At 37.6% G+C, this 26,322-nt stretch overlaps 1 protein-coding gene across 3 annotated transcripts in view; it reads left to right on the forward strand.

The window, feature by feature from the left end:
• NUCB2 (nucleobindin 2) overlaps positions 1-21,371 on the forward strand; it is a 29,455-nt gene extending 8,084 nt beyond the window's left edge. Inside the window, exons 2-13 of one of the 3 annotated variants that reach the window (XM_032690408.1) lie at positions 3,491-3,634; positions 4,263-4,382; positions 5,648-5,774; positions 8,784-8,887; positions 10,517-10,702; positions 11,347-11,437; positions 13,015-13,073; positions 14,583-14,675; positions 15,701-15,790; positions 16,355-16,525; positions 16,859-16,940; positions 18,557-18,722. In XM_032690408.1, the coding sequence (XP_032546299.1) occupies positions 3,491-3,634; positions 4,263-4,382; positions 5,648-5,774; positions 8,784-8,887; positions 10,517-10,702; positions 11,347-11,437; positions 13,015-13,073; positions 14,583-14,675; positions 15,701-15,790; positions 16,355-16,525; positions 16,859-16,940; positions 18,557-18,669 (1,380 nt within the window). In that variant the 3' untranslated portion in view covers positions 18,670-18,722. Of the gene's footprint in view, positions 1-3,490; positions 3,635-4,262; positions 4,383-5,647; positions 5,775-8,783; positions 8,888-10,516; positions 10,703-11,346; positions 11,438-13,014; positions 13,074-14,582; positions 14,676-15,700; positions 15,791-16,354; positions 16,526-16,858; positions 16,941-18,556 lie in introns of those variants that run through there. The other 2 variants (XM_032690406.1, XM_032690407.1) reach the window with 2 other exon arrangements.
• The last annotated feature ends 4,951 nt before the right edge of the window (positions 21,372-26,322 follow it).

Genomic DNA, 26,322 nt, shown 5'->3' on the forward strand with positions numbered 1-26,322 from the left:
AAATATCCATCTATTGGGGTCCAAATTTTTAGCATTATCAGAAGGCTATTATTTTTTTAAAAAGGAATACTTCAAATATACATAAGCTTTTAAAAATGATTCTAAAAATGCTGAGTATATATATTTATTATACTCACATACTTTATAAATATTTTGAGTTTTATTAGTTTTGTTTCATATGCATTGCCTATACTTCATACATGCTTATGGCCTTTAACTTACGATTTACTAGACTGCCCCATTCATGCTCTTCAAGAATTTCAGCAAGGTGGATTTTTGTTTTTCCTGCACCTCTTTTTGGCTGTGGTGCTCTGTGTCTACTGAATTTATTACCCAGGCTGCTCATCCAGAATCTTTCGAAGTGGATTTTGAGGTTCAGTTATCTCCTATTGATTTTCTAAATACACATAGTTGACAGATACTAAATTGTTTGCCTTCACTTTTACTTTTTTTTCCTATTTTCTTTCATCTGAAAAGTACAGTGGCTTCCTCACAACTGTGTCTCAGTCTGCTTTGAAAGGGAACCATCACCTTGCAAATATTCTTAGTCCTACCTATAGAGTTTATAAACTTTTTTGTTAAGAAACAGTGCTCCAATAAAATCTGTAGCATAGCCTAGGCCACCCAAGGTCCTATTTCAAATCAGACATTAAAGGACTGGCAAAGATTCAGGGAAGAGTAACAAGCATGATCAAAGGTTTGGAAAAGCTTTTGTAAAAGGAATCCATAGGTAAGCTTGCACTCTTAAGGCTGATGTCTGATTGCTCTTGGAGAGCTATTATACAGAAATGGTAATTAAGAATAAATTGTTTACATCTTTTCCAATACAAAAACTAAGGGGGTAATTGAATGACATAAATGGATGACAGGTTCAGAGAGGAGATGGTTTACACAACATGTGTTATCTGTGCAACTACATGCCATACTTATCATGTTGTAGGTAGTCTGTTACAGAAACACTGTTTTCTATTTCTGTGCAACCTGCTGCTCAAGTTAAGCCATTTCAACTTCCCATTCATTGTATTAAAGCCCATGTGGTGATCTAGCTGTGTTTGTATGTTGACAGGTACTTCAGCATGCCTTGGTAAGGATAAAATAACAAGCATCAGTGTTCAGAGAATGCAATGTCTGGTGTCAGAGTCAATCTACTTTCAGAAAAAAGAGGTCAAAATCAATTGATCTTGTCCATGCAAGACAGAAGAAATTAAGTGACAGTAGGGTGATGGTTGTCTGCCAGCTGAAAGAACTGAGGGCCTGCATAAGACATATTAACTTACTATTGTTATCCATACATAAAATGAGCTGTGCTACTAATGGATACAGACTCAACTGATGGCTCTAGTTTGGGACTTTCCAACAGCGTTGTTGATCTGCCCTTGTAGCCTGGCCTGGCCTGAGACTTCTGGGCAAGTCTATTAACTTGGCAATTTGATTTACAGAAGTTATCCAGTTGGTACTCAGAAATACTCAGTCTTGGCATCTACATCAAGAGTAGGAGACTTGAAAACCTAGTATTTGTTAGTTATTATCATTTCCTGGGAATAAATCCTGTTGAAATTAACAAACCTAGGCCCAGCATTTATACAATACTCTGTAATTAAAACCGTCCAAAGTACTGGAACTTTGGCATCTTTAAAAGCAATAGTGAATAAATAACTCCTTCACTCATCAGCTCTGTAAGTCCCTGCAAGCCAACAGCTTGTGTAGAAGTATAGAAATTACCTTACCAGTTCCAGTGAATCGGTCTGGGTCTGGATTTCTTTGTGTTTGTGTGCTTGTTATAAAGTCATAACCTAGGCAAAGCTAATCAGACTTGTTGTGGATCTGACAGTAGTGCTGATGCTGAATCTCATGTGCTCAATATGGCAGCAACAATACCTCCTGCTATCCCATCTGGGAATGAGCAGATGTTAGTAATTTTTTAAATGAAAGTAACAGGTATTTGTGGAGCATAATCCATTTAGGCTCCTTCTGCTGAAGATGTGATTAAGAAAAAACAGTTTCAGGGAATTGTTGTAATTCTTGAACCTTTGACATATAAAACAATAGATGGATAAGTGAATATATTTTTATCTCCAGCTATTTCCTCATCCCTAACAAAAGAAAGAGTATCTCTGCACATCTTGTATGCCTCTTCTATTTTTTTTTTTTTTTGTTATAAGAGTGCTTTTATTTTCCTAGCAGTTTCATAAGGGTGAATAAAGGGTGTCAGCAATGCTTAATATTGAATACGTAACATTATGTGTATTTATTGCTGTAGTAAATCCAAGCAAAAGCAATGTTTCACTGTCAAGTACCAGATCATGTAGTCAGAGAAACTGGCACTGACACTGTAATTACAGTTTGTCCCTCTCCCCTCCCCCTAAAAAGAGGTTTGTTGCTGGTGGACATAAGTACTTTTGACAGAACTACTTGCATGACCAGCTAAAGCCCTTGTACAGAAATTTGCCTTGTAGCAGGTATACTTTTGATTTGACTGCATATTTCTTGAATGTTATGTCCTTTTCTTTGGCATACCTAAGCTAATTTTAGACAGTCTTTGACTGGCAAGTTTCATGTTCCAGAAAGTGAATTATGTTACTAATGTAGCACTGGAGTTTGCTCAAACTTTTTATATATTATCCAGAGACTGTGGAGTGTCACAGGCTGAACTGGCCAGATTGTCTCAAGAGCCTGACCTTGCTGTCAGATGCTGGATCACCATCATTACTTCTTTTAGCTGGATTTTGATATTCACACCATTTAAGTATTCCATCTTATCAGTTTCTGGCTGAATTGAGCTATTTTCAATCAGATTTGATGGAGGGAAAGAAGACAGAGGTCAAGAACTCAGAGTGCTCAATGTTCATCAAACTATGTGTGAATTAGATCCATATAAGACAACAAAGTCTAGAAGAGACTGGCTGAATAAAGCCCCAGCCTCAGCAATACTCTTTTCACTAATGTCTGTCAACCTGAAATACGAATATAACATGGACTGTAAAATAATATTCCTGCAAATAAATTTTGGAAGGAATCTTGACTCCAAATTAGGCAAACTACTCCATTACTGAAACATAGAAACCACTGGCATTACTACACTAAGATCTGATTCAGTGTCGATGATTGTCTTTAGGAGTTTGTCAGTAAATTCAGCAAAGACATGATCAGAGTAGGAATGTCAATATTAGTTATGTGAGACTTGGACATCCTAAACAGGTGTTCCCACCTGTTATTGATAATACCTCCACATGCTCCAAATCTCCTAGCATTTACAGTACAACTTAGGTTTGGCACACAACTCTAATCTGAGGAAGTACATCTGCATAATAATGGCCTTTAAAAATTAAAGCAGTATTTAAGTATTTGGGATTTAGTGTTCCTTGAAGAGCAGAACATCATGTGGAAAGGGGGTTATTACAGGTATCTGTGTAGGAATGTCAACAAATTCTAATCAGTACAGTATGCTAACATCATTTATATTAATTTTTGTGACTTGGTCTCATTTCAGATGAAGTGGTTATCTGTCCTGCCCCAGCAGTGTCTTTTGCTGATGACATGTCTCATAATGGCCTTGGAAGCTGTACCTATAGACATAGATAAGACAAAAGTCAAAGGAGAAGGCCACGTAGAAGGAGAGAAGGTAGAAAATCCAGTAAGTGTAAAGAAATTTATCTGCCAAGCGTTTTTCCTAATTGTCAGTAATCTGGGGGTAGGAAACTCCCTTTCTGAAATTTACATGTTCTTTACTGCAGTTACTTGCAGGAAGGAAACTAATGTTGGCCAGGATTGTCACAGGGTCTGCCATCTACTACGGGGAGGTTCTGCTTAAATTTGTTCTTCCATTTTTTTTCAGTGAGCTGCTAAAGGTGAGGTGGCTTGTGGAAGGGATTCCCCAGCTTACAGTAGGAAGAATTTACTGTTCCACAGACTTATTTCTAAGGACTGGGTGGTGGCCTAGGAAATTCTGCTTGGTGATTCTAATTCCGTGTTTCAAATAGAACAGTAATGAATGAATTGCACTGATTTAAAAAAGCCTCACTATATTAACAGGACAGATGCTTGTGTATTACATGGGTTCCTTAACAATTTTCTCCTCTTGTCAGTTGCTGAAACAAATGAATCAGAAGTTGCTATTGGGCAGTGATGCAAATAGGAAAAAACAAAGATATGTAAGACAGCATAATGCCTGTGTTGCTGAGATTAGAGTGTCAGTTCAATAATTGTATTAAAACAGGGCTAAATGTTTGGCAGTATATTCTTTTTTCAATTTCGCTTTTTGGGTTTTTTTGAAGGATACAGGACTTTATTATGATGAATATCTCAGGCAAGTGATAGATGTCTTGGAAACTGATAAACATTTCAGGGAGAAACTCCAGACTGCTGACATAGAGGAAATAAAGGTAGGTTCGAAAAAAAGAGTTAAATCAAGGTTAATTAAATCCATCATCTTGAGCCATGTATGTTGTATTCTTTCTACCTTTTTTTTCCATACTCCTCTCAATTTTTGTGAGCTTAAATGTAATTTTTATTTAAATAAGTATTTTACTAGATATTTGTTTGTAGCCAAGGGACAGCAGAACTTCTGTTTGTTAAAGAATATTCCAAATCATAAGAAACTCTAGCAACAACATACACTGGAATGTACAGTTTCTGCCTGCTGCCTATCTCCTAAAAAGCTAGTTTCAGACTTTATGCACATAGGTGAACCTTCATGTACATCAAAACAGCTGCAGTTGTAGCTTTCATGTGTAGTTGCCTGCTGAGTAACTTGGAATGCTGTTTTGAACACAGAGGTATATTTGCTTTCTGAGACTAAGATAGTAATTCACAAAGGTATATGATGACGTGGAAAAGAATTACAAGACAGATTTTAACATCTGGGGATATTGAGGAGTTGTGCTAGAAGTAAAGTCAGTGTATATAGGAATAAACCAGACCTCTGGATTTCTCTGCTGCTGTCCTGTCTTTTGTGCCAATCCACATAGCACTCTGTGCAAAACCTCCTCACGCTGTTGTCTTTTACTCTTTGGTTCCTGGCTCTAGGTGGTGGCTGTTCTGCATTCCCCCTTTACAAAATTCGGCAAGGGATGGGTAGGAAACAGTCTAAAGTGACAAGACTTAAAGAGGACATCCTGCCTTTTGTGTTTCCTTTAATCCCTCGTGTTGGCATTGGCAGCTTTCAGCTTCTTCTGTGCTCCATCTAGTGTAACCCTTGAATATTGCTGTTCATTTCAAGGTTCTTGAATACACATTGGTGGCTGTTGCCGTGCTTGTACTTTCCCTGAAGTCTTACAGCCCTCATCGAGGGGATGAAGAACACAGCAGTTTGTGTGTTTCTCACAATTCTCATGAACTAAGTTGAGAACATTTGATCAAGAAACTTGTCACAAACATTATTAGGCATTGCTCCTTCAAGGTTATGGTTTTGCTCTTTGGAGGAGCAAGACAGAAATTCTCTTTTCAGAAAGCTTTTAGGATTCCTTTCTGTTTCTAAAACCATAGGTATAAAAATTTTGAATCTGCTCTTTGGAAAAATACTGAGATTCTTACAGTGAGTGCTACAGTATTGCCAAAGACTGCCACTAGTCTGCTGTCTTGCAGCTCATGTCTAATCCTAAAAACTACTTTCTTCTAGTTTTTATACATAACTTTTGTTTTCCAACAGAGCGGAAAGCTAAGCAGAGAGCTTGATTTAGTCAGCCACCATGTGAGAACACGGCTGGATGAACTAAAAAGACAAGAGGTGGCAAGATTAAGAATGTTAATTAAAGCTAAAATGGATTCTGTTCAAGGTAAGAATACAAAATTTACCGAGGTGAGTTTTGGGGCAATTTTGTTGGAGAAATGCCAAAGTCTATTAGTTGTGCTTTGTTGTCAACAATAATAACTAAGGTGAAAGTGAGTGTCCTTTCTGAGCTGGCCTAGGGCCAGTGAAGACCTGTCTTTATAGGAAACTGGGGATAAGAGAAGAGCCATCTGTGTTTTATAAATACCTAAACTTCTTCCTGTCAGTGGATTTTTCACTGACAGAAACAAGTTCAGTTATTTATAAATAAATACATTAGATACTTATAAATAAATTTGCTAGATGCTTCTAACTGTTTTTCAACTTCTTTTCTATTTTGTGATGCATCAATTCGCAATTACTCACTGAGAGCAGTAACATAGTAGGACTGTGTTTAAGAACACGACAGTGTTTCATGACTTTGCAGGGTAGAAAATTTATTATTGGACAGTCAGTTAACATGAAAGTTTTCCTCTTTGTCGTCTTTTAGCCCCCTTTCCACTAGTTAGAGTTATTGTACAGATTTAAAGCAAACATTAAACATTTATATTCAGAGGACTGTTTTTCTTATTTTGGAGTCAGTTTTAAGCTCCTGAATAAGGAAAAATGTTCGGAGTGAAAAAATTCTCCATAGCATTTGCTCATTTGCTTAATTTCTAGTGAAATTTTACAAACTCAAGCAGTTTCTTTTAGTGAATAAAGTATACAAGTTTCTAATTATTCTAGTTGCTGCATGTTTGTGTGGGAAAAGGCACTATCCCTTTTTATTTCTTATCACTGAAGAACTTTTAAAGTATGCATTTAGAACTAATTCTGTAAATTTCTTATTAGTGGTTTCTTTTTAAAGAGATTTAGTTGCTCATAAACAAAGATCCTAATGATGGACTCCATAATCTTGTTTCTGAAATGGTGTTTTCACAAAGAAACTCTTTATAAAAAAAAGTCTCAATTTGCCTACGCCGATTATTTTATTATTAAAAATCTTTGCAAGTCATGGGGAAGGATCCCATGGAATTGAATCCATAATGTATCAAATTAAAATACTCCAAGAATGAAGATCTTGGAGAATGAAGATCCAGGCTAAGCCAAATTTAGAGGTGGCAAATAGACTGAAGAAGTGTGCAAGTGCAAATAAGTGTTTATGGGGATGTTGCTCCTATTGCAGACAAGCAGTCCAGTGACATCCTGGTGACATTCACAGTGAACCAGCTGACAGCACTTACTGGTTGTGTACACAGTAATTTTGTGTATTTTGAAGTTTGATGGACTGATTACTTCTAGCCCCCTCTACTGTCATAAATCAATAGTAACTAACGGAATGTGCTTTAGAAAAATAATTCCCCCCAGCAGCTCAGATCTGTTACCAAATAAGTGTGAGATCTTAAATTTAGGAACAGATTATTGCAGTTCAGAATATTCAGGTGACTACTAAGATGTGAAAACATTTTGTAAAGTTTATAGCCAGCTTTGCCCATGAGTACTTTGCATCATATACAAAAGTATGGCCAGATTACCTACAAACTACAGCTGCATCCACATGCCTAGACAACATCTTAGAATAGGTACCAAGAGCATTCTGTAATAACAGCAGGCAGAACAGTTTGATTTCCTTTTATTTGTTCTGGTAATCTTTGCCCTAGAATACCACTTAATAGCTTAGTCTTCTGTCTGATCTAAAAAAAGAAAAAAAAAGCATACAAATTCCCATGTTTTCTTCCCTCTCAGATGGATCAGGTTTATAAAAAGAAATCCCAAACAAATCTGAGATTATATTCTGCATATATTCAGTTCTTCATCCAGATGTGTTTTTAAATATTTTCACCAAGATCCTACTAGACTGATCAGTACAGGACAGAAGAATGCTAGGGGTTGGATCTCAGATAATACAGTAATGTGGCAAGTAAATATTGACAAATCAAATTAACCTTTTCCCCTAAGTATAAGAAATGGAGGGAAATTGGTTTGGGGGCTGGGGTTTTGTTGTTTGTTTGTTTTTCTTAAGTCTACACTTGTAAAAATGTTTCAAAACCAGGCAAAGGCACATATATTTCAACAGAAATCATGATCTCACCAAGGAGGAATGATGGCTGAAATCTGCCCTGGCCAGTGTTTGCTGTTTTGTGATAATACAAACACAGCATTCCATGTAAAACAGACAGTTTTGAAATTGTGGGTTTTTTCAATGTTTTTTTTAACAAATAAAATATTCTTTGCGAAGCCATCTAGTAAAAGCTTTTCACAATTGTTGTACTTAACATATCAAAGTGTGTGCTTCTTAAGAGAGCATTACTATCTAGCATTAGCATTCAGAAGCCATGGTAACAGGTAGAAAAGCCTGAGGTAGAAATGTGTTCAATAGTTGGTTCTTTGTGTATTGATGCTGTTGGGTATCACCCCTGTTACAAGGAAGAGAAAAACGCTTTCAGCTGTTAGACAGAGGACCCGACTTTCCACTGTCTTGCACTTCCCTTTTTCCACAAATGAAGTCTGAATATCTGCTTCTCTGATTTGTTATACTTTTATACCATATTGTACATAAAACTTTGGCCAGATCTAAGTCATTTGTAAATTGTACAGGGCAGTAGAAGAGTTGGATTTTTCCCATTTCAGGAAAATATTCAAGTTGTTAGCTTTGATACATCACAACTTCAGCTATCTCATTTATATAAAAGAGAATAAAATATTTTTCTTAATTTATGTAGCTCAAATTGATTGTACTTTTCCTTGCTGAATCACAAGCCTTAATTTGTGCATGTGAAGTTACTGTGTGCGATGCAACACTGACACATTAGAGGGACTGCAGTGCAAATTGCCATTAAGTTTGCCAACCTCCTTCAGGAAAAACAACTTTAGAAATTTTGTTATAGTTTCCTCCAACAGTGAAAAAATTATCCAGGCCTCAGGGAGCCTCAGGTACTTACAAGGCACAAGCTCCCATATGAAAAACTTTAACTTCTTGATCTTGCTGGATTTCAAACTTATTTTCATGTTTCACACGTGTACCTTATTCTTTCAGACACTGGCATAGACCATCAGGCTCTCCTTAAGCAGTTTGAGCACCTGAACCATCAGAATCCTGACACCTTCGAACCTAAAGACTTAGATATGCTGATCAAAGCAGTGAGTGCCAGATATGAACTACTATGGGGGATTTGGGGTATTATTTATTATGCTTTTTTCCTCTGGTAAAGGCAAGTCCTTTCCTGTATACCACTTTTTATAAATGACATGCAGTTTTCATTTTTAGAGAAAAGTCAGTTGTCTCCATGCACACTGGAAAACTGTTGTCAGTGTGCATTATACTAAAGAGCCCATAAATGTTGGGATGTCATCTTATATGCCAGTACAAGCAACTTTGGGAATAAAATACACCTTTCTGGAAGTCTTTAAATTAAATACAGTTTAGATAGAGGTACACTTTTTTCCAAGTGTATTTTCTGATTTCTATTTCTAGATGATACAGGAGTCTCACAGAATTACATAAGTAATCAACCCTAACCTACCCATGTTAATTTTGGGTTCTATTATATATATGTCAAGCTGCAAAACCACAGCAGAGTAGAATTTAAGATACCAGTATTAGAAATTGCTTACACTGGATATGGCATTCAGTGTCTGTTTAGCAGATTCATTATCAGTCACAGGTGTGGGGTTTTTTTCAGTGCCTGTTTTTTAAGGGATGTAGTTAAGCACTGCATGGCTTTTTTTCAACTGCTAGAGAAAAATACACTTCCCAAAGGCAAAAATTACATTCATCTCAGCTATGCTTTAGAGAACACTGCATGCCCAACATGAGAATTTGACAGATTTTACATTTTCAAAATAAATCGAAAAGTAATTTATATTTCTAGCTTCCTGTAATTTTTGTGTAACTTTTTTACCCTTGGAAAATTTTATGTCCATTTTCTGTAAAATCATTTTTTATAGAGATATAATTTTTCTTGCCATTTCTGAGCACCACTTCTGGGAAAATTCTGGTTGGCTAGGAGATGCATATCCTCAACAGGGCAGTTCTTGCTTTTATTATATATTTTATTGTTTTGTCTCTTCATTTCTCAGCCAAGATACTGACAGAGTGTAATGGGTATTTTAAGGGCTCTTTGGTTTGGAATTGTTTTTTTAAAAGGTACAGTGAAAACTAAGATGTAAATCATGGAGAGAAAATATGAGGTGTAAACATGTACTTTGAAAAGCACTACCAAAAAATCATTTGGCTTGTGTGAAAATGATATATCTTTATACAGTATTTGTTAGAAATTCTTCCCTCACTCTCACCCTTTCTCTCCATATAATTGTTTCATTTTTTATTTAATCTGCATTAAGGTACTGCAAACTAACCCCCACTATTAATGAATGCACTTTTTTCAATAAACTGTGGGATAAACTACAAATGTTCTCATTCTGAAGTAATCAAGGAGTTAATGGTACTATTAGTGTGGGACTTATTTAATTTATTACTAACTGATGAGAAAGGACACCTTTCTGCCTTTATACAGTACTGTGCAATTGCAAGAATTGTCTAGCAGTTGAAGCCTTGTAAATTAATTTCTGTGAAAATAACAGAGCAGGGATGTTTCTGCATCATTGTCACATGAAAGGACCCCTCCCAGCTAGACTACCCTATATTTAAAAGGAGAATGGGAGAATGGCCAGCCTTGCTCATGGAGCTCAACAATACAGTGTTTAATGTCAGAGGGATTACATAATCATGTGGCATAATCATATGTCTGCATATATCTGTATTTTTAGGCTACAAGTGACCTGGAAAACTATGATAAGACCCGCCATGAGGAGTTTAAGAAATATGAGATGATGAAAGAACATGAGAGGAGAGAGTATTTAAAAACATTGGATGAAGAAAAGCGGAAGCGAGAAGAATCCAAATTTGAGGAGATGAAGAAAAAACACGGAGATCACCCTAAAGTTCACCATCCTGTAAGGCCATAGTCTGTTTTTATGTGACTGAGTGGAAGCCTTCCTTTCCAGAGAGAAAAAGCTAACACAGAGAAGGGTGTATCTTGTTTGTTCTCAGCGTCTGCCTCTTCTCACTGACATGGGAGCAGAGCATGAGCACAGTGCTGAGAGCATTACAAACCCCACTATATAAACCCCCATTTTTTCTGTACAGGTATGCTATTTTCTGGCAGAATTCTTATTTACAGAATTCTGAAACTCGTGAGGAATAAGCCAGAACAGTATTAAAAACTGTAGGGATGCCTTCATGGTGTGCCTGGCCTGCAAGGAACTGCATCACAGGACCGTTTGCTCTATAAAAGGCAAATGAATATAACTTCCTTCAGCTGTTGTTTCTAGATGAGTCTGTGTAGCCATGACTGATTATTACAGGTGCTCCTTTCCACAGAATATGCATGAACACTCTCTCTTTCCCTGGGCCTTTTTGTCTAATGAATATATTAGACCTGACCAAAAGGGAATTAAAGAAAATTTCATTGATTCCATTTGCCATGTGACTAATCAGCAAACAAAGCCTTTCAGAGAAACCATAATGCAAAGGTAATGCAGAAAAATTGCACTGAATTGTCTTTTGAATAGTTTTTCTTTAACCAATCTATCTATAGGGAAGCAAAGATCAACTGAAAGAGGTGTGGGAAGAAGCAGATGGACTAGATCCTAATGAATTTGACCCCAAAACATTTTTCAAATTGCACGGTAAGAGGTTTAGTTTTAATTTAATGAACAAGTGAAGTTACTTTCTTTTACATTCTGCTGAGGACAAGTTTATGATATGCTAGGATAAAGTCTTATACCTCAAGTAATTTGGATGAGTCTGAATAGTATAGAGGAGAAAATATTTGTTCTTGTTTGTAAGTTTCCTGTAAAGTTTTAAATGGAGCTTAAAATTTGAAAACAGTTTTGTTTAACTGCTCCTAAAACCCTACAGCCAAATACCAGGAGTGATTACTCAGGGAAGTATGGGTACTTGGAGGGCTGTCCCTATCTATAACTTTGCTTGCACACTACATACTAGGAATAAATCCTCAGAGGTGTGTCTGTGGTGGAGGAAAAACCTGCTTCCTCATCATCTCTGCAGATAAATACCAGACACCCCTAATCTTTGGAATGGCCATAGACGTGCCAAGCCTCATCAGAAGAGGTTTATCAAGATTCCCTTGATAAAACAAAAACCAAAATGCCCCCTAATCCTGCTGCTATGTTTCTGAGCAATGTGCAGCTAGAAACAATAAGTAGTAGCCGTAGTAGACATGAGGATGCATCTCAGTGGATATTTTCCTTTAAATGTGATTATATCATCATGTAACCTTAAATTCTGATATTGTTAAATGCTTCATCATAAAGTACCCCTAAGTAGATCCTGCCTGGCACTAGGTTGCAAAAGGTTGAACTATACATTTGACTAATCCCAAAGATGATGATTTAGATGAAGGAAAGTGTTGTAGCTTGAGTCTGAGCTTTTATCTTGGTTTATAAAATTTATAAATATGTATTATAGTTATTAAATCTTATTTCTTCTTTCTAGAAAGAGATTTTGAAAGAATTTTCTGAAAAGTTCTGTTAGCTTGTTTCTGCAAATCCTACCAAAACACGAGTAGCTGAAACAACCTTTTGCCTTAGAGCTTGGTATTTAAAAAAACTTAGAAGCAGTTAAACAAAAATATTGCATAATACCATCTATTTGAAATAGGCATTCTCTTTCAATTTCTGAGGTAGTATAACAATATTCAGAGTACAATGTAGAATAAAAGATGGATCATTAGTTATCAAGTATTCTCCTCTCAGCATTTGCTATCATGAAAAGTCATTTTACAGTTATCTCAAGTGCTGCATATTTATATAGATTTTCACATAATTTTTTAGGGTTTTTTGGAGAGTCATACTGCCAATTAACAAAGTTTTTCTGCAAAATTTTGTTGCTCCTGAATCTAATTACAAATTTGGTTGTTAAATTGCAACAACTTGTTCTCAGTAATATTTTTTGGCAGTTGCACTCTGCACAATCCTGTGGTGACCTATTTCACTTTGGTAATCTAAGAAGCAGGGATATTGCTCCAGACTTGTCCAACCAACCAAAAATGGCAGTACACTTCAGCCAATGCCTGATAAAAATTTAAAGAGAAAAATCAACCTATGTAACCAGTTGCTTGTTAAATGAGGTTTTTAATCCACATGGGATGTGTGTGCTGATCCTTATTTAACTCAGGAAGGTCTATTACATGTATGACTTTCTGTACCTACTCAACTTGCATTTTTAACACTTCTTTTTGTAGATGTCAATAATGATGGTTTCCTGGATGAGCAAGAATTAGAAGCCCTATTTACTAAAGAGGTAAAAAAAAACATTCAGAAGCTTAACTTCTTTCAGAAAATGGTTACGGGGATGTCTGTATTTTTTTCCAAGTATAATTGGTGACTTTGGACTACAAAATAGCGTATTTATGCTGAGTTTTGTGCATCCTTAGTAGTTCTACAAAAATGCAAAACCTATCAGCAGGCAAAATGAAGTTGTTGAAGAATAGGAGTCAGACATCAGAGATCTAGTGCCCATGCATTTCTCTGTCACAGGTTTGTTTGAGATTTTATAACTAGTCTGCAGGATAGGTGTTACCTGTATAAATTGCAGTACAGAGAGCTGCACTCCTGCTCTGCCTAGATGCAGCTTGGTAGAGGTTTTGAGGTTCTGAAGATGTGTAGCTGTGCTCATTCAATGTTTATCAACAAGTCTTATGGGAAAAAGGGTCACACTTGTGTGACTTGGCTCAGGGACAGCATGCTGTGGTAGTGGCTACAGAAATTTCATGTTTTGTGTCTGGCTACTTTGCAGCACATGTACATCTGGAACAGTAGACAGGCTCTTAGTTTCTTTAAGCCTTGGTTTCTTGTTGTGAAAAACAAATATTAGCATGTCTTTGCCACCCAGAGGGGTAATGCTAGCAATTCCAAAGATAGGAATTGCAGAATCAATAAATAAAAAAATGAAGGGCATTTGTCTTAATTTTTTCAGTAGGTTATATTTTGGTATTATGGGAAAAAAAAGATAAATTTCCCATTCAGAGGTCCAGTACTACGGCTGTCAACATCTAGTCTAATATTTTTTTCTGATTTAATGAGTCAGAGAGGAAATGTGCTATACAGTATTTATAGAAGCTTATAAATTCAAACTAGTGTAATTTTTTTAAGAAACATGATTTCCAAATAGAGATTTCTAACAATACTTTGCCATAATCCCCCTCAATACAGAGCAGTCTTTTTTGACAGATGTCTCACTGTTTTGTAGTTTTTTTAGTTTAAAAACAAATAGTCTGGGGCCTTAAAATTACCTGTGGCTAAGCAAGAGAAGGTCAATGCCTGAGAAAGCTAAGTAGAAACAAATAAGCAGGAACTCTTCAGAAAGGCATTGTGCAAGAGGAGAAGTGGACCATTAAATTTAGCACTCAATTTGTCTTGTGATATCCTAAATGCTTACAGGGTCAACTGCATGCTCTGGTAAAAAAGCTACTAGCTCCCATTCCAGAAACCACATGGAACCTCTGCCTGCTTTGAATCAAATGCAGGATCAGACTGTGCACACTGAGGTCAACTTTACTGTAACAGCCACAGCACGGAATTGCAACAACCCACATGAATTAACTGAAAACTTCATTCTTAGGAAAGAAAGGCTCACTTGTTGCTTAAATACTGTGCTGAAAGAGGAAAGTTGCACACACACGGACTCTCTCTATTGCAACAATGGTGAACTTAAGTTTTTAGCAGTCTCACACTACTTTTCCAGATATTCTCTGTCACTTGAATGAGCAGCCCTTTCTTCAAACTAACATTTACTAATTCTTAATTTTAGCTAGAAAAAGTTTATGATCCCAAGAATGAAGAGGATGACATGGTTGAAATGGAAGAAGAAAGGCTGAGAATGAGAGAACATGTAATGAATGAGGTGGGGACTGATATTCATTAGAGCTTATTTCCTTCTGTGTTCCAGAAATACAGTTCTGCCATGAAGTGTTGTCCAAGTGCAGCAGAAGGGGATGACCTGTCACACTGCATGCTGTTTGTGCAGGGATTCACATAAAGTAACAATTCTCAGGCCCTGTCCCTGTATTCTGATGTGAATGCCTGCTGACTAGGTCTTGTTTAAGAAGTTCCAGGAAAGGAATTGTGCAGCAGCCTCTGTCTCTTACAGATACTGAGATCCAGTCAAAATTCCCTGTGAATTGTGTCAAACAGGGACGAACTCTAAATGTTCTGTGGTACTTGGCAAATGGTTAAGATTCTGGTGTGTAGAGCAAGGGCTTCTTTCATACAGCTCACCTTTGTCCCTTCAGGAGAGAGCTCAGAGCTCAAGGTATCACCTATGACAGTGAATACCTTTACCAGGTCTGATGGGTTTTCAGCTCAGAAGACAGAGGAAAGGGAAGGGGATATTTTGAACCACTGTGTTCAACTTATAATTTTTATATTTTATAATTATAATAAAAAATAATTGTTCTGTATTCAACCATATTCCTTAAGCTTGAGGAACAGAGCAAGCCTGGTTTTCTGTTAGTCATAAAGGGAAGCGTTTCCTCCCTTCCCCTTAAAGCATTCTGACACAATTCAGAACATCCCCATCCGACAGTGGATATAATTTTATGAGTCAGAGTAGTTACCAGAAGGCTACAAAACATTATCCTCAAAAAAGTCATACCTTCCACTTTTAGTGTTAGGGATGTGAACACAAATGTTTCCAATAAAGTCAATGATTTTTGAAGTAAAATGTGAATATTTACTTTTTAATTCTATTTTTGTTAAGCTATATAAGCTTGTGAGAAGTTTTCAGAAGATGTTGTGGGCGATCCCTTGAAAATGAGACAGTATAACAATTAAAATGGTTACATTTGAGGATATTTGTTTGATGAAATTAAACATTAGCTCCATCAAACCCCACCCATTAGTTTAAGTTTAATTTTTTGCTTCAAATAGGTTGACATCAACAAGGACCGACTGGTGACTTTGGAAGAGTTCCTCAGAGCTACAGAGAAAAAAGAATTTTTGGAGCCAGACAGCTGGGAGGTAATGAGAATGTGTTCCAAGTACAACATAGAGTAGCATTACCAGCACTCCACCAGGAAACCAAATGGCATGTCTGTGACCTTTGCTTTTTTTCAGTTCTGTGTTGGTATGTGTGTCGTTAAGCGCCTTAGCTAAATGTAACCTACAAATGGAGCAGCCTAATGTAATGCAGATGTGAGCTTTATGGGCCTCTCACACACGGAAAAGGTCTGGCGCCACCCTGGGGATTCCAGAAGAGCTTTTCACACATGCTTTTCAAATGGAAAATGGACATTTTGTTTATGAATCACTTTAAAGGGAAGATAAGAGCTCAGCTGGCAGCAAGAGGATAGTTTTCTCCTACCTCTAAATCTGTAGTAGAGTTTTGCTGACAAAATAGCTGAGAAATGACTGTTTTGCTGTTTGCCGAGTGTACTAACCCTTTACAGTGTCATGTCTGGGTATCTTGTTCTGGAGGTTTTTTATTGAACTGTACAATTCAGATAAGAATTTCGGTGGGGAGATAATAAAAAATATACTTGTGTTCCTGGCTAAGTATTCACATTTGTATGTATTTTCTTGCAGACACTAGATCAACAGCAGCTCTTCACTGAGGATGAACTGAAGGAATTTGAAAATCATATTTCCCAGCAGGAAGATGAACTTAGAAAGAAGGCAGAAGAACTTCAGAAACAGAAGGAAGAACTACAGAGGCAGCATGACCAGCTTCAGGCTCAGAAACAAGAGCTTCAGCAGGTACATGTATGAGAACAGAATTATTTTTTTTTTTCCTTTTCTCTATCCTTATATGTAACAGCTCATGACAGTTCCCAGCTCTGGAGCATTCTTTACCTTGATTTCTTGTATTGAGTCCCTGCTGAAATCTAAACTAATGGTACCACAGCAAAACATAGTCTAGTATGCAGAAGCATACTATGCAAACAACACAAGCATCTCAACTCAGCCATATACTCACTCACCAAGACTTTACATAATGACTGCAAAATTTGTTATAAGTGTATTCATTTATGTCACATCAGAGAAAGTTGAATTTAAGTTTTTCAACTGTTGTATTTTATTTTTCACCAGGTCGTAAAACAGATGGAACAGAAGAAACTACAGCAAGGAAATCCTCCTGCAGGACCAGGTGGAGAACTGAAATTCCAACCCCGTATGTGTCTTTCTGATAGATACACAAGCTTTAAAATAATATTTGCAATGTAAAAGGCATTACAACTACATTTTCTGTTGGAACTATTAATCTAGAGCAATTTTAATGACCTCTGTAGAGAGGTTCACTAAACAGTCTTTAAGAGGGAAGTCCATAACTCTTCTAAAGTATTCCTGAAATCTCAGTACTTTTAAATCCATAGTAAAGAAACAGTGTTCTAACACAAGGCATCAAATGGGCAGAGAAGGAGGATTGTGTTGTACCTGTCTGTCTAAAAATATTGAGATCTAGGGTCTCTGAACATCCAGAGAAGAACAGGGACATACAAATGACTGGGTCTGTCTTATATTCTATGGCTGCATCGCAAACTCAGACTGCAGAACAAATCAAAGCATTTAAATATTCTCAGTGGTCAATTTACCAGCAACTGGATGCAACATGACATGACAACTTAGCCTTAAAGAGTATGAAAGACCAATTGCTTCAACACCCTCAGAAGAAGGTAGTGGCATAATAAATCATTGCATTTGCTCATTGGTGGCAACAAAACAGCCAGATATATATTAGCCCTTCTTATCTGTAACAGCTTGCCCGAGTTACCTTTGTGCTTTAAAGGAGTTCTCTCGACATTCATCTCAAACACAGGCTTCAGATCTATCCAGGCAGCCTTTTGAATACTAGAAGCTCTTAACTGCCCCTGCAGGGCCACCAGTGGGATTTCAAACCTCAAGTGCTGTATTCAGTGATTACAGCTTTGTTGGTACCCTGAAATTCTACCCATTCAGTTCCACGAAGAGAAATGATGGAATTTCAGAACCACTTTAATTCTGTCTTTCATTTGCTTTGAATCAGCCTGTGGGTAATTTCATTTTACAATCCTTAGTTCTGAGAGCCTGAATTACCCTCACCAGATGATACATTCTTTTGACACTGGCAGTATCATAGCAGATACTGTTCTTAACACATGTATTATTTTATGTAAAATCTTTCTGCAAAGTCATTTAATCAGGTGTCATAAGAATTCATTATATTAGCCAGAACTGGTCACTACTCATTCACTGAGTCAAGGAAATCCAAGGAGACAATATTTTAAATCCATAGGCCACTGGAGTTACTAAGGATACTTTAAGGAAAAAAGAATCCCAAAAATGCAGCTGCAAGTTCATCAGACTATGAAAATTAGTATTATTCAAGCATAGGCAAAGGCAGAACATTGTAAGTATTGATGCAGCAAGGAGCAACATAGAGGGAGCAAGTTGTTAAGTATGTCTTTTTCAAACTTCCCATGTTGGGATTAAAGGTCCCATAAAACCATGGTATATTTCAGAAAAAACAATGTTGAAAGAATCAATGCCTTATTGTTTTAAAAATATTTCACAGAAAGCAGAAACAACTAGTCATCTAAGAGGAAACACTGAATAAATAATGCAGTCTATTGGGTAATCTTAATCTGATTTAATTGTTACTCACATAGAAAATTCTTGATTCCATTTATAAACCAAAAAATAGAAGGTTTTGTTGATTGTTTCTCTGATAGGAACCTTCCTTCAGAGACTTTTCACATCTGGGGCCAATTTAATTGAGAATTTACAAATGGTTCTATTCTTGTTTTACAGCTGGGGAACACAAAGTTGGAGATGCAGCAAAACATCCGGCAGGAGGTGATCAGCCTTTACCACCAGGACATGTCCAAGAACCAGCTGTTAGAACTGATCAAGTTCACCCTTAACCACTTGTGCCTCAACTTTATAGCATCTTTATTATTTGGGGTGGGAAAAGGGTGGGAGGGGCTTGGGGTGGGGTGGGCAGGAAATCAGAATGAAACAAGAACTCTCTGCTCTCTTCCTCAGACTGTAAAATCATGGGAATGTTAAAGTATCAGTCAGGCTTGATTTATAAATTAAACTAATTTTCTCTCCAATGCATCAGTGAGAAACACAAGGGGATCATCTAGAGGCTATAACAGAGGAAAAAATTAGGGAAACCATTAATATTAAAGATTTTTATGGCCAGGGGACTGAGCTGTTGAACTCTGCTCTTACAAAGAGGGAAGAGATGTCTGCCATTCTGTGTTTAGGCATGAATCAGAATCTTCTCAGAGAGGAAACAGGGAACAGGCCTGAATGTCTAGTTTTATGTAGAAACTTTCCAGAATGCTGAAAAGCAAGAGATAGGGAAACAAAGACCATATATAAAAGGCCTGCTTTTTCCACCGCTACCAAACCCTTTCTTCTTTGAGACCAAATAAAACTAAAACCTCTTAATCACAGAAAATTTGCACTTTCTAAAATTTAAACATGGCAAAGAATTATGTGGAACAGTGAATATTTTTCATGTTTACAGAAGCCTAAGAATTTCACTGTAAGCCTTCAAAAGGAATACTGTACTTGTAGTGCATTGATCTGAACCGTCCTCCTTGTTGAGACTAATTGTGTGTAGCAGTTGAAAGCTCAACTGGCTCTTGGGACAATACTTTTGTCCCCATTTCTTTCATCAGATGCCAGCTGATCTCAAAATTTTGCATGTTATTAAATAAGCTTTTTATGTTGATGGAAATATTGTGCAAAACAGAACAAGACTCATTGTCTTTTTCTGTACAGATTATCCTACCTCCTACAATAAAACCAGATTTTTCAAAGTGCACCATGTGCTTCAGAAAGCTCTTCTCAGACATGAATCTGGGACTCCTTAAGGGTCTCACTGTTAACTCTTGTGAGTTTTTCAGCAGTTGGTCTAAGTTTATGAAGTATCCTAAACCAGGGGTGCTACTTGATTGTATTATTTTGATATTGAACCAGGATAGGTCCCTAGTATTGCAAGCCAAGATTTTACAAGACTAAGTTGATTTTCCTGTCAGTTTTACTATAATGCTGAAAAGTTGTGTGTCTGTCCTTGCTTTTCATTTGTTTCAAACTGAAAGTATCCTCAAGTGTAAACCCTGTTTGGATTTCTTTGTTTGCTTGGGTTTTTGTGTGTGGGTTGTTGGTTTTTCTTAACATGGATTGTTCTGACTGTATAATGCTGGCTTTGAATGGATACACACACACCTCAGCTAACATCCTTTACATTTCCTTCTTGTTCTGTGGCTAACTGCTGACAGTGGCATTAAAAGAGGTATTTTGGGTTTTGAGAAAAGAAACAGAAGCATGCCTCTGTTACAGAAAGATGTTCTTTTCAGAATAAGACTTGAATATTTTAGGCAAACTCAAAAAAGACAGAAGGCAATTGCTAACATTTTGTGTTGACATTTGGGAAGTTTCTCACTCTGAAGAACTGTGATTGATGGAAGCTAGGCACATTCCTTCCATGTTCAAGGCTTCTTTCATCAGACCTGGGCATATTCTTGTGCTCCACACCATATAACAGAACTCAGTGTGAGAACAGATTAGGGTTCCTTATCTGTTTCATCTTGTTAGTTGTCAGGTCACATTTCCTTCATTTATACCACTCAAACAGTTGGACTTCATTTACCTTTTTTTTCATTCTTTATGCAAGTAGTTGGCACTTTAGTTTCCAAAACCAATGTCTCCTCTGTTTGTCACTTCCATGCAATTCTAACAACAGTTTGATTTTGCCTGTCAGGAGACTAAAATACCTTTCAACAGCCTCATCTGTTTGCAAAGAAGCCCAGACATAATAATGGCTACATAAAGTTTCTTCATGCACAGCCCTGGCTTTGAGGTTGTAGCCTGATAATGAGTAACAGGGTGAGGAGGGAAACAAAGAGGGAATTATTCAAATGTCATGGAAAAGGTGAGGGGAAATTCTGATTGTGTTCTCCTTATCCCACATGAAAGTTTGCAGAGGACAAGTGATATAGACACATGTTTGTAGAGAATCAAGGACTGAAACCTTTGGTGTGAAGGCTTTTTTACCATACAGATCATTCCTTCAGGCTGGATCTGCCTCCTCACAAATGCCATTATATGATCATGATATGCTTTGTAATGTAATGCTCAAGCTTCAGTTTCGGTGCAACCTCTTACGTTTTGATTTTAAGATCCTCACTCTGCAGTTGGAGATTTGCCCCCTTATCCCATATACTTTGAAACAGCCAGAGTTTTGTAAAGAGTTGTTGTAACTTGGGTGCTGAACTCGCGAAGTAGAAAGCTATAATCACAGATAAATAAGGGACTGGAATATCACTGGCACAAGTGCTTTCACCTGTATTCTGCTTTTCATTTAGGAGGTGATTACAAGAAAGCTGTATCTAACTTTGTTATGCAGACACCAGTGTCACCACAAAGATGCAGAGATTTGGTTTTGTACTTGGCTGGGATTTCAGTAGGAGGATGAAGGGGTAAAATTTCATCAATGTTGTACAAATTCATATCTCCAGTGCAATATATGTATTAAAAAAAAAAAAAGCCCCACTCTGTACTTTGTATAGATTAGTTTTTAACTGGATTAAACTGAAACTCAGCACAGTGACAGATGTTTAGTGTTTTATTTTTAGCGGGTGGGCAAGAGACAGATTTACATCTATACAGCTTTGTATTCACAGAAACATAGAATGGCCTGGGATAGAAGAGACCCTAAAGATCATCTAGTTCCAATGCCACTGCCATGGACAGGGACACCATTCACTAGACCAGGTTTCTCAGAGATTCATCCACCCTGGCCTTGAACACTTCTAGGGATGGGGCATCCACAGCTTCTCTGGACAACCTGTTCCAGTGCCTCACCACCCTCATAGTAAAGAATTTCTTCTTAATATGTAATCTAAACCTACCCTTTTTCAGTTTGAAGCCATTCCCCTTTGTCCTGTCACTACCTGCCCCTATAAAAACTCTTTCTCCATCCTTCTCATAGGCTCCCTTTAGGTACTGGAAGGCCACAATGAGGTCACCCCAAAGCTGCCTCTGCTGCTTAGAGGTCTTTCCTCTTTGCTCTCCACTTCCTGCTTTCTGGAAAGATGTGAATTTATGAAAAGATGTAAGGGATCTTGTGTCCTCCCTGGCACCACCTGCCTCACTGCAATAGCTATTCACTAATTTGGTACTTGAATGCTCAATTTTCTATATTCCTAAATATATAAACCCAACTAATTAAAATGCTACAGCAACAGCGTTACAAACTCTTAACACCACACGCTTCTTTGACTTGTTCAGATCCAAAACAGAAATCCTAGAGAAGGTAAAGCACTCATGTGCTTAGTAACCCATTTTTCTAGAGGTTGCATTCTTTGCTTAGAGATTTTGCATTTGTAGCCAGATGTTGGCCACTTCAGGATGTCAGAATGGCTGGGGCAAGGTGTCCGGTGAGATCCACAGGACATGATGCCATACCCAGGCACGTTAGACTTTTCCATCTCGTAAGTGTATCTTGATTGGGAAAAATATGTAGAGGAGCATTTTGCAAACAAGCAAAGCTCTGAACTCTGGCTTGTCCCTTGATAATTTATGCAAAAGTAGGTAGCAGATGCCAAGAGCTGTCCCTGAGGTTGGCCCCAGCAGTACTTTCTTGTTTACATCCTGAAATATCTGTTACCGAAATCAAGAGATAGTTGCACCAAGGTTGTGAAATTAAGAGTCCCATCTAAAAAACCAGCACTACTGACTATAGTTTAGTTACATTTCTGAAAATGAAGTTTTTTTATTTTTACATGATGAGAAATAGGAATCTAGCTTGAGTCCTATTATTTATGCATCCACAGACAGCAACTATCAAAACCATGTACAGTTACTCTAATGTTACCTAATACCATAAAAGCTACACTTGCCAGATACACTTTGTATCCAATAGTAACAGTTTTTATAATTATACTATCAAATACTATGCTAAATGACAGCCCACATACTTGCTTGTGTGGTGAAGTACAGTATTAGTGAGGGAAAGTAATTTTTTCAGAGATCTCCAAGTTTCTAGACCTGGTATGTCTTTCAGTGACAAATGCAGGGATAGAGCAGCACTACAAAATTGACCTTTCCCTTCTTTGCCCCTTTTCTGTGAATTCAAGCATCTGTTGGTCTGAATGACTGCACAGTGACTGCTGCTCAGTCTCTGTGCAAGCAATTTGTATCTACTCAAATGTGTATTTGCTTTGACACGCAATAGCTCACAGCTGGTACCTCCTAAGAAACTGCCCACAGAGCCATTTCTGTGTTAAAGAAGGTGATGGTACACACAGTGTACAGAGTTTCCCCTCCAATATCTCATTTCACACCCTCTCATTATCTTATCATTGCTGTTAATAATACATTGAAGACTTCCGTTTTTGTGCTTCCTATCACCAGGGACAGTGGAGAAAGTGGGACGAAGTGCAGGCAGCCCTCTAACTCCAACTCTGTTCATACCAAAGCTACCCCAGTTCACAAGTCCAGGGCCCACCTAGGAGGAGTGGATGAGTTATTCAGCTCTGGAGTTCTCTGCAAACTTGTATGTATGGAAATTTCCAGTCACAGAAAGACACTACATACTTCAGCAGCCATGAGTGAAGTTCCTGAGCCCATGTCAATTCTACAGGCTGTGCAGACCTTGCCAGTGCATTTAATACCATCGAGAAGTGATACAACATCTGTTAAAACACACAAGGATTTCTCAGCTAACAAGCATATACAGTTGCATACCATTTCTTCACTAGAGGGAGTCTAAGACAAGGATTACCGAGCACTTCCAAACTTAATAAAGGGGCAGAGTGGTGCCACAATACAATAGGACGTTAAAAACTGAATGATCCCTTAAAAGTTAAACAACATCTGCTATGTTTCAAAAGGGCTTTTACTTTTCTTTTACAAAAATGAATTTCTTACATTATAAGCTGTTTCCTTTTGAAAGAGACCCTGAAAGTGCAAATAGGCACTAAGCTAAGGATGCTCTTCCTGAACACAGACACCTCTGTACCATCCAAGGACTGTGCACTACAACTGGATAACAACAACATGAGAACTACTTGGTATTTAAAAACCCAAGGTGCTAACCAGGAAAAGTTACTATTTACATTTGTAGCTGGAAACCATAGTTCTCGAGTAGGATCCTATGTGACAGTGAAATAAAAAAGGCAATGCTGTACCATTCCTGCCAAAAAAATACAGCTGGAGGAAACAGGATTAAACAGGTGCCAGCTCATTGTCACTCCTGAGGCTGCTCAAGGAACAGCTTCTTTGGAGGTAGACGACAAGTTGGTTCATATTAGCTTCCTCCCTCCCTCATGGGAATTCTAAAGCTGAAAGTTGCACGTATTAGAGCCAGCTTAGGGAAGCTGGTTCACTCAGTCTCAAGCTCCCAGGGAAGCACAATCACCAATGAATAGCCAAGCAAAGTGATAAAGATAAGTCTGTTAAATGCTGAACTGAGATAAAGGAATAGGGAGTTGTCATCCAGGCATGCCTTAAGGTTTTGTGCAGAGTTTCCACACATCTCTAGTTTAATTGTGTTCAACGTCATGCTGCTTACTGCACATAAAGCCACAGCTCAATTTCAAGCACAAAAGTTATATTTCTTAGTCTAAATAACCTCCTTCTATGCATTTTATTTTTAACAAGGAAAGAGGAAAATTATATGCTGTAAATGTTCATAGACTTGTGTTCACTGAGGATTATAAAACTTAATAAATCAGAGACACTATTCATAGTTTAAATAACTATCTGTATTTTAAATTTCGACAGCGTTTTCAGAAAGAAAAAAGCCAGTAATCCGTCCTGAGTAGATTTAGTTCAATCTACAGGCAATGACAGTATCACCATAATAGTCTTTATTAATTTATCTATTAATTATTTACAGGTCCCCAGTTGCATTTCAGCTGGCTCAGTCTTTGTATTAACAGCTGCTTGTCTTTCGGTTGGGCTGATTGCTTTCCTGTACATTAAGCACTATCAACCACATCAGTGGTTTCCAGTGTCTAAATTTCAATTCTGACTGTATTACAGTTTCGACACTGAAAACTGTTCTTGCAAATGATTTTATTCTAGGGCTAATAGGAGGGATCAGCGACTACAGCCAGCGCTGGAATACTCCTTTTAGCGCTACTGTGATCTTTAGCCCCAGCTCCCAAAAGCAACACTCACATGCTTTTGCTCCCATTTGCTTAAAAGCAAAGTTTTCCTTTGGTCCTTTGGCAGCTGCAGGCAGGCTGGAGATTGCTAAGCCATCTGTGCCGTTACGTGGCACTGCAGACCTGGGCCCTGCCGGCTTATGCATGTTTCATCACAGCTCATCTGTCAGTCTAGACATGTCCTCAATGTTTCAGATGTCCCTTGGGCTCCACAGGACAAAGCCAGGGTGGCACAGAGTATGCACAGAGCATATTTTTAAATATAAAAAACAAAAACCCCCAAACAAATAAAAAACCCTCAGAACCAAATTGCAACACAGTAGTTATGAAACAGGGGAAAAACAGGGCTGGGACTAGATGCAATGTATTCACATGCTGCCACAAAAGACTGACTGAAAAGATGCAGTTTGACCCAGAAAGTGCCTAATACACATCATTCTGCTCATGCCTGATGCACATGTGCCATCAGTAAATCTTCAAAGTGGTAACTCTCAAGTGTTTGATGAGGTGCTTTCTTCATTATTAAACACTAACAAACTTATGCGTCTAAATAACCCATTTACAAACAAATCCACACAGAAGAAACCTTGGAGGCTGTCTGGTTGTGCTGACTGTACAGTCACATGTCTGCCATCAGTGGTGGACTAAACACTGTTTAAATAATTGCAGCTCTTCAATCCAGAGAATGTAATTGCATGTTTTAAGTAATAAGGCAATAAAATACTTTTATGCACTATCACAGTCTAGTATCTAAACCTTTGTAAAGTGAAGAACCAATTTGTGTTTATGAGTTGAAAAAAAAAATAAAGCTAACTCAAGCTTATTTCAGGCAGTCATTAGCACTGTGTAAATGCAGCTCATAGCTGTTCTCTTGGTGCACAGCTCCTTAACGCTGCCCTAAAACTGGCTGCAGTCTGTCCAGCACTTAGGGGTAAGTGTGCATCTAGAAACAAGTGTGCATCTAGAAACAGTTCCTCAAAATATAGTAGTGTTCAAATGAAGCATAGAAAAGAAGCATTGGGAAGAAGCAGTTTTGAATCACCAGCTTGTGGGCTTTCATCCAAACTATCAGTACTAAAGTTTTTATCCAAAGTATCCATATGAAAAGAATCTAAAAAATTTTCCTCTGTACCACACAAAGCAATGCTGCAAGAGAAGATAAAGCAGTTCTCCTAAAGGACCAGGGCGATCTAAAACCTTTTCAGTTTCGGGCACACATAGAGGAGAAGGGGACTTTCATGGGTCCACACACCATTCATGTTTTTTCCAAATATATGTGAGCAGCACAGGGCAGAGCCTTCCACTGAAATCATTTATGACACTCTTGTGTCATAGATTTTTTAATGACATTTTTTATAAAGAAAGACAGAAGTAACATTCTCTTGAGTG

Source organism: Chiroxiphia lanceolata, chromosome 6 (genome assembly GCF_009829145.1).
Source record: "Chiroxiphia lanceolata isolate bChiLan1 chromosome 6, bChiLan1.pri, whole genome shotgun sequence".
NCBI classification, from domain to species: Eukaryota; Metazoa; Chordata; class Aves; order Passeriformes; family Pipridae; genus Chiroxiphia; species Chiroxiphia lanceolata.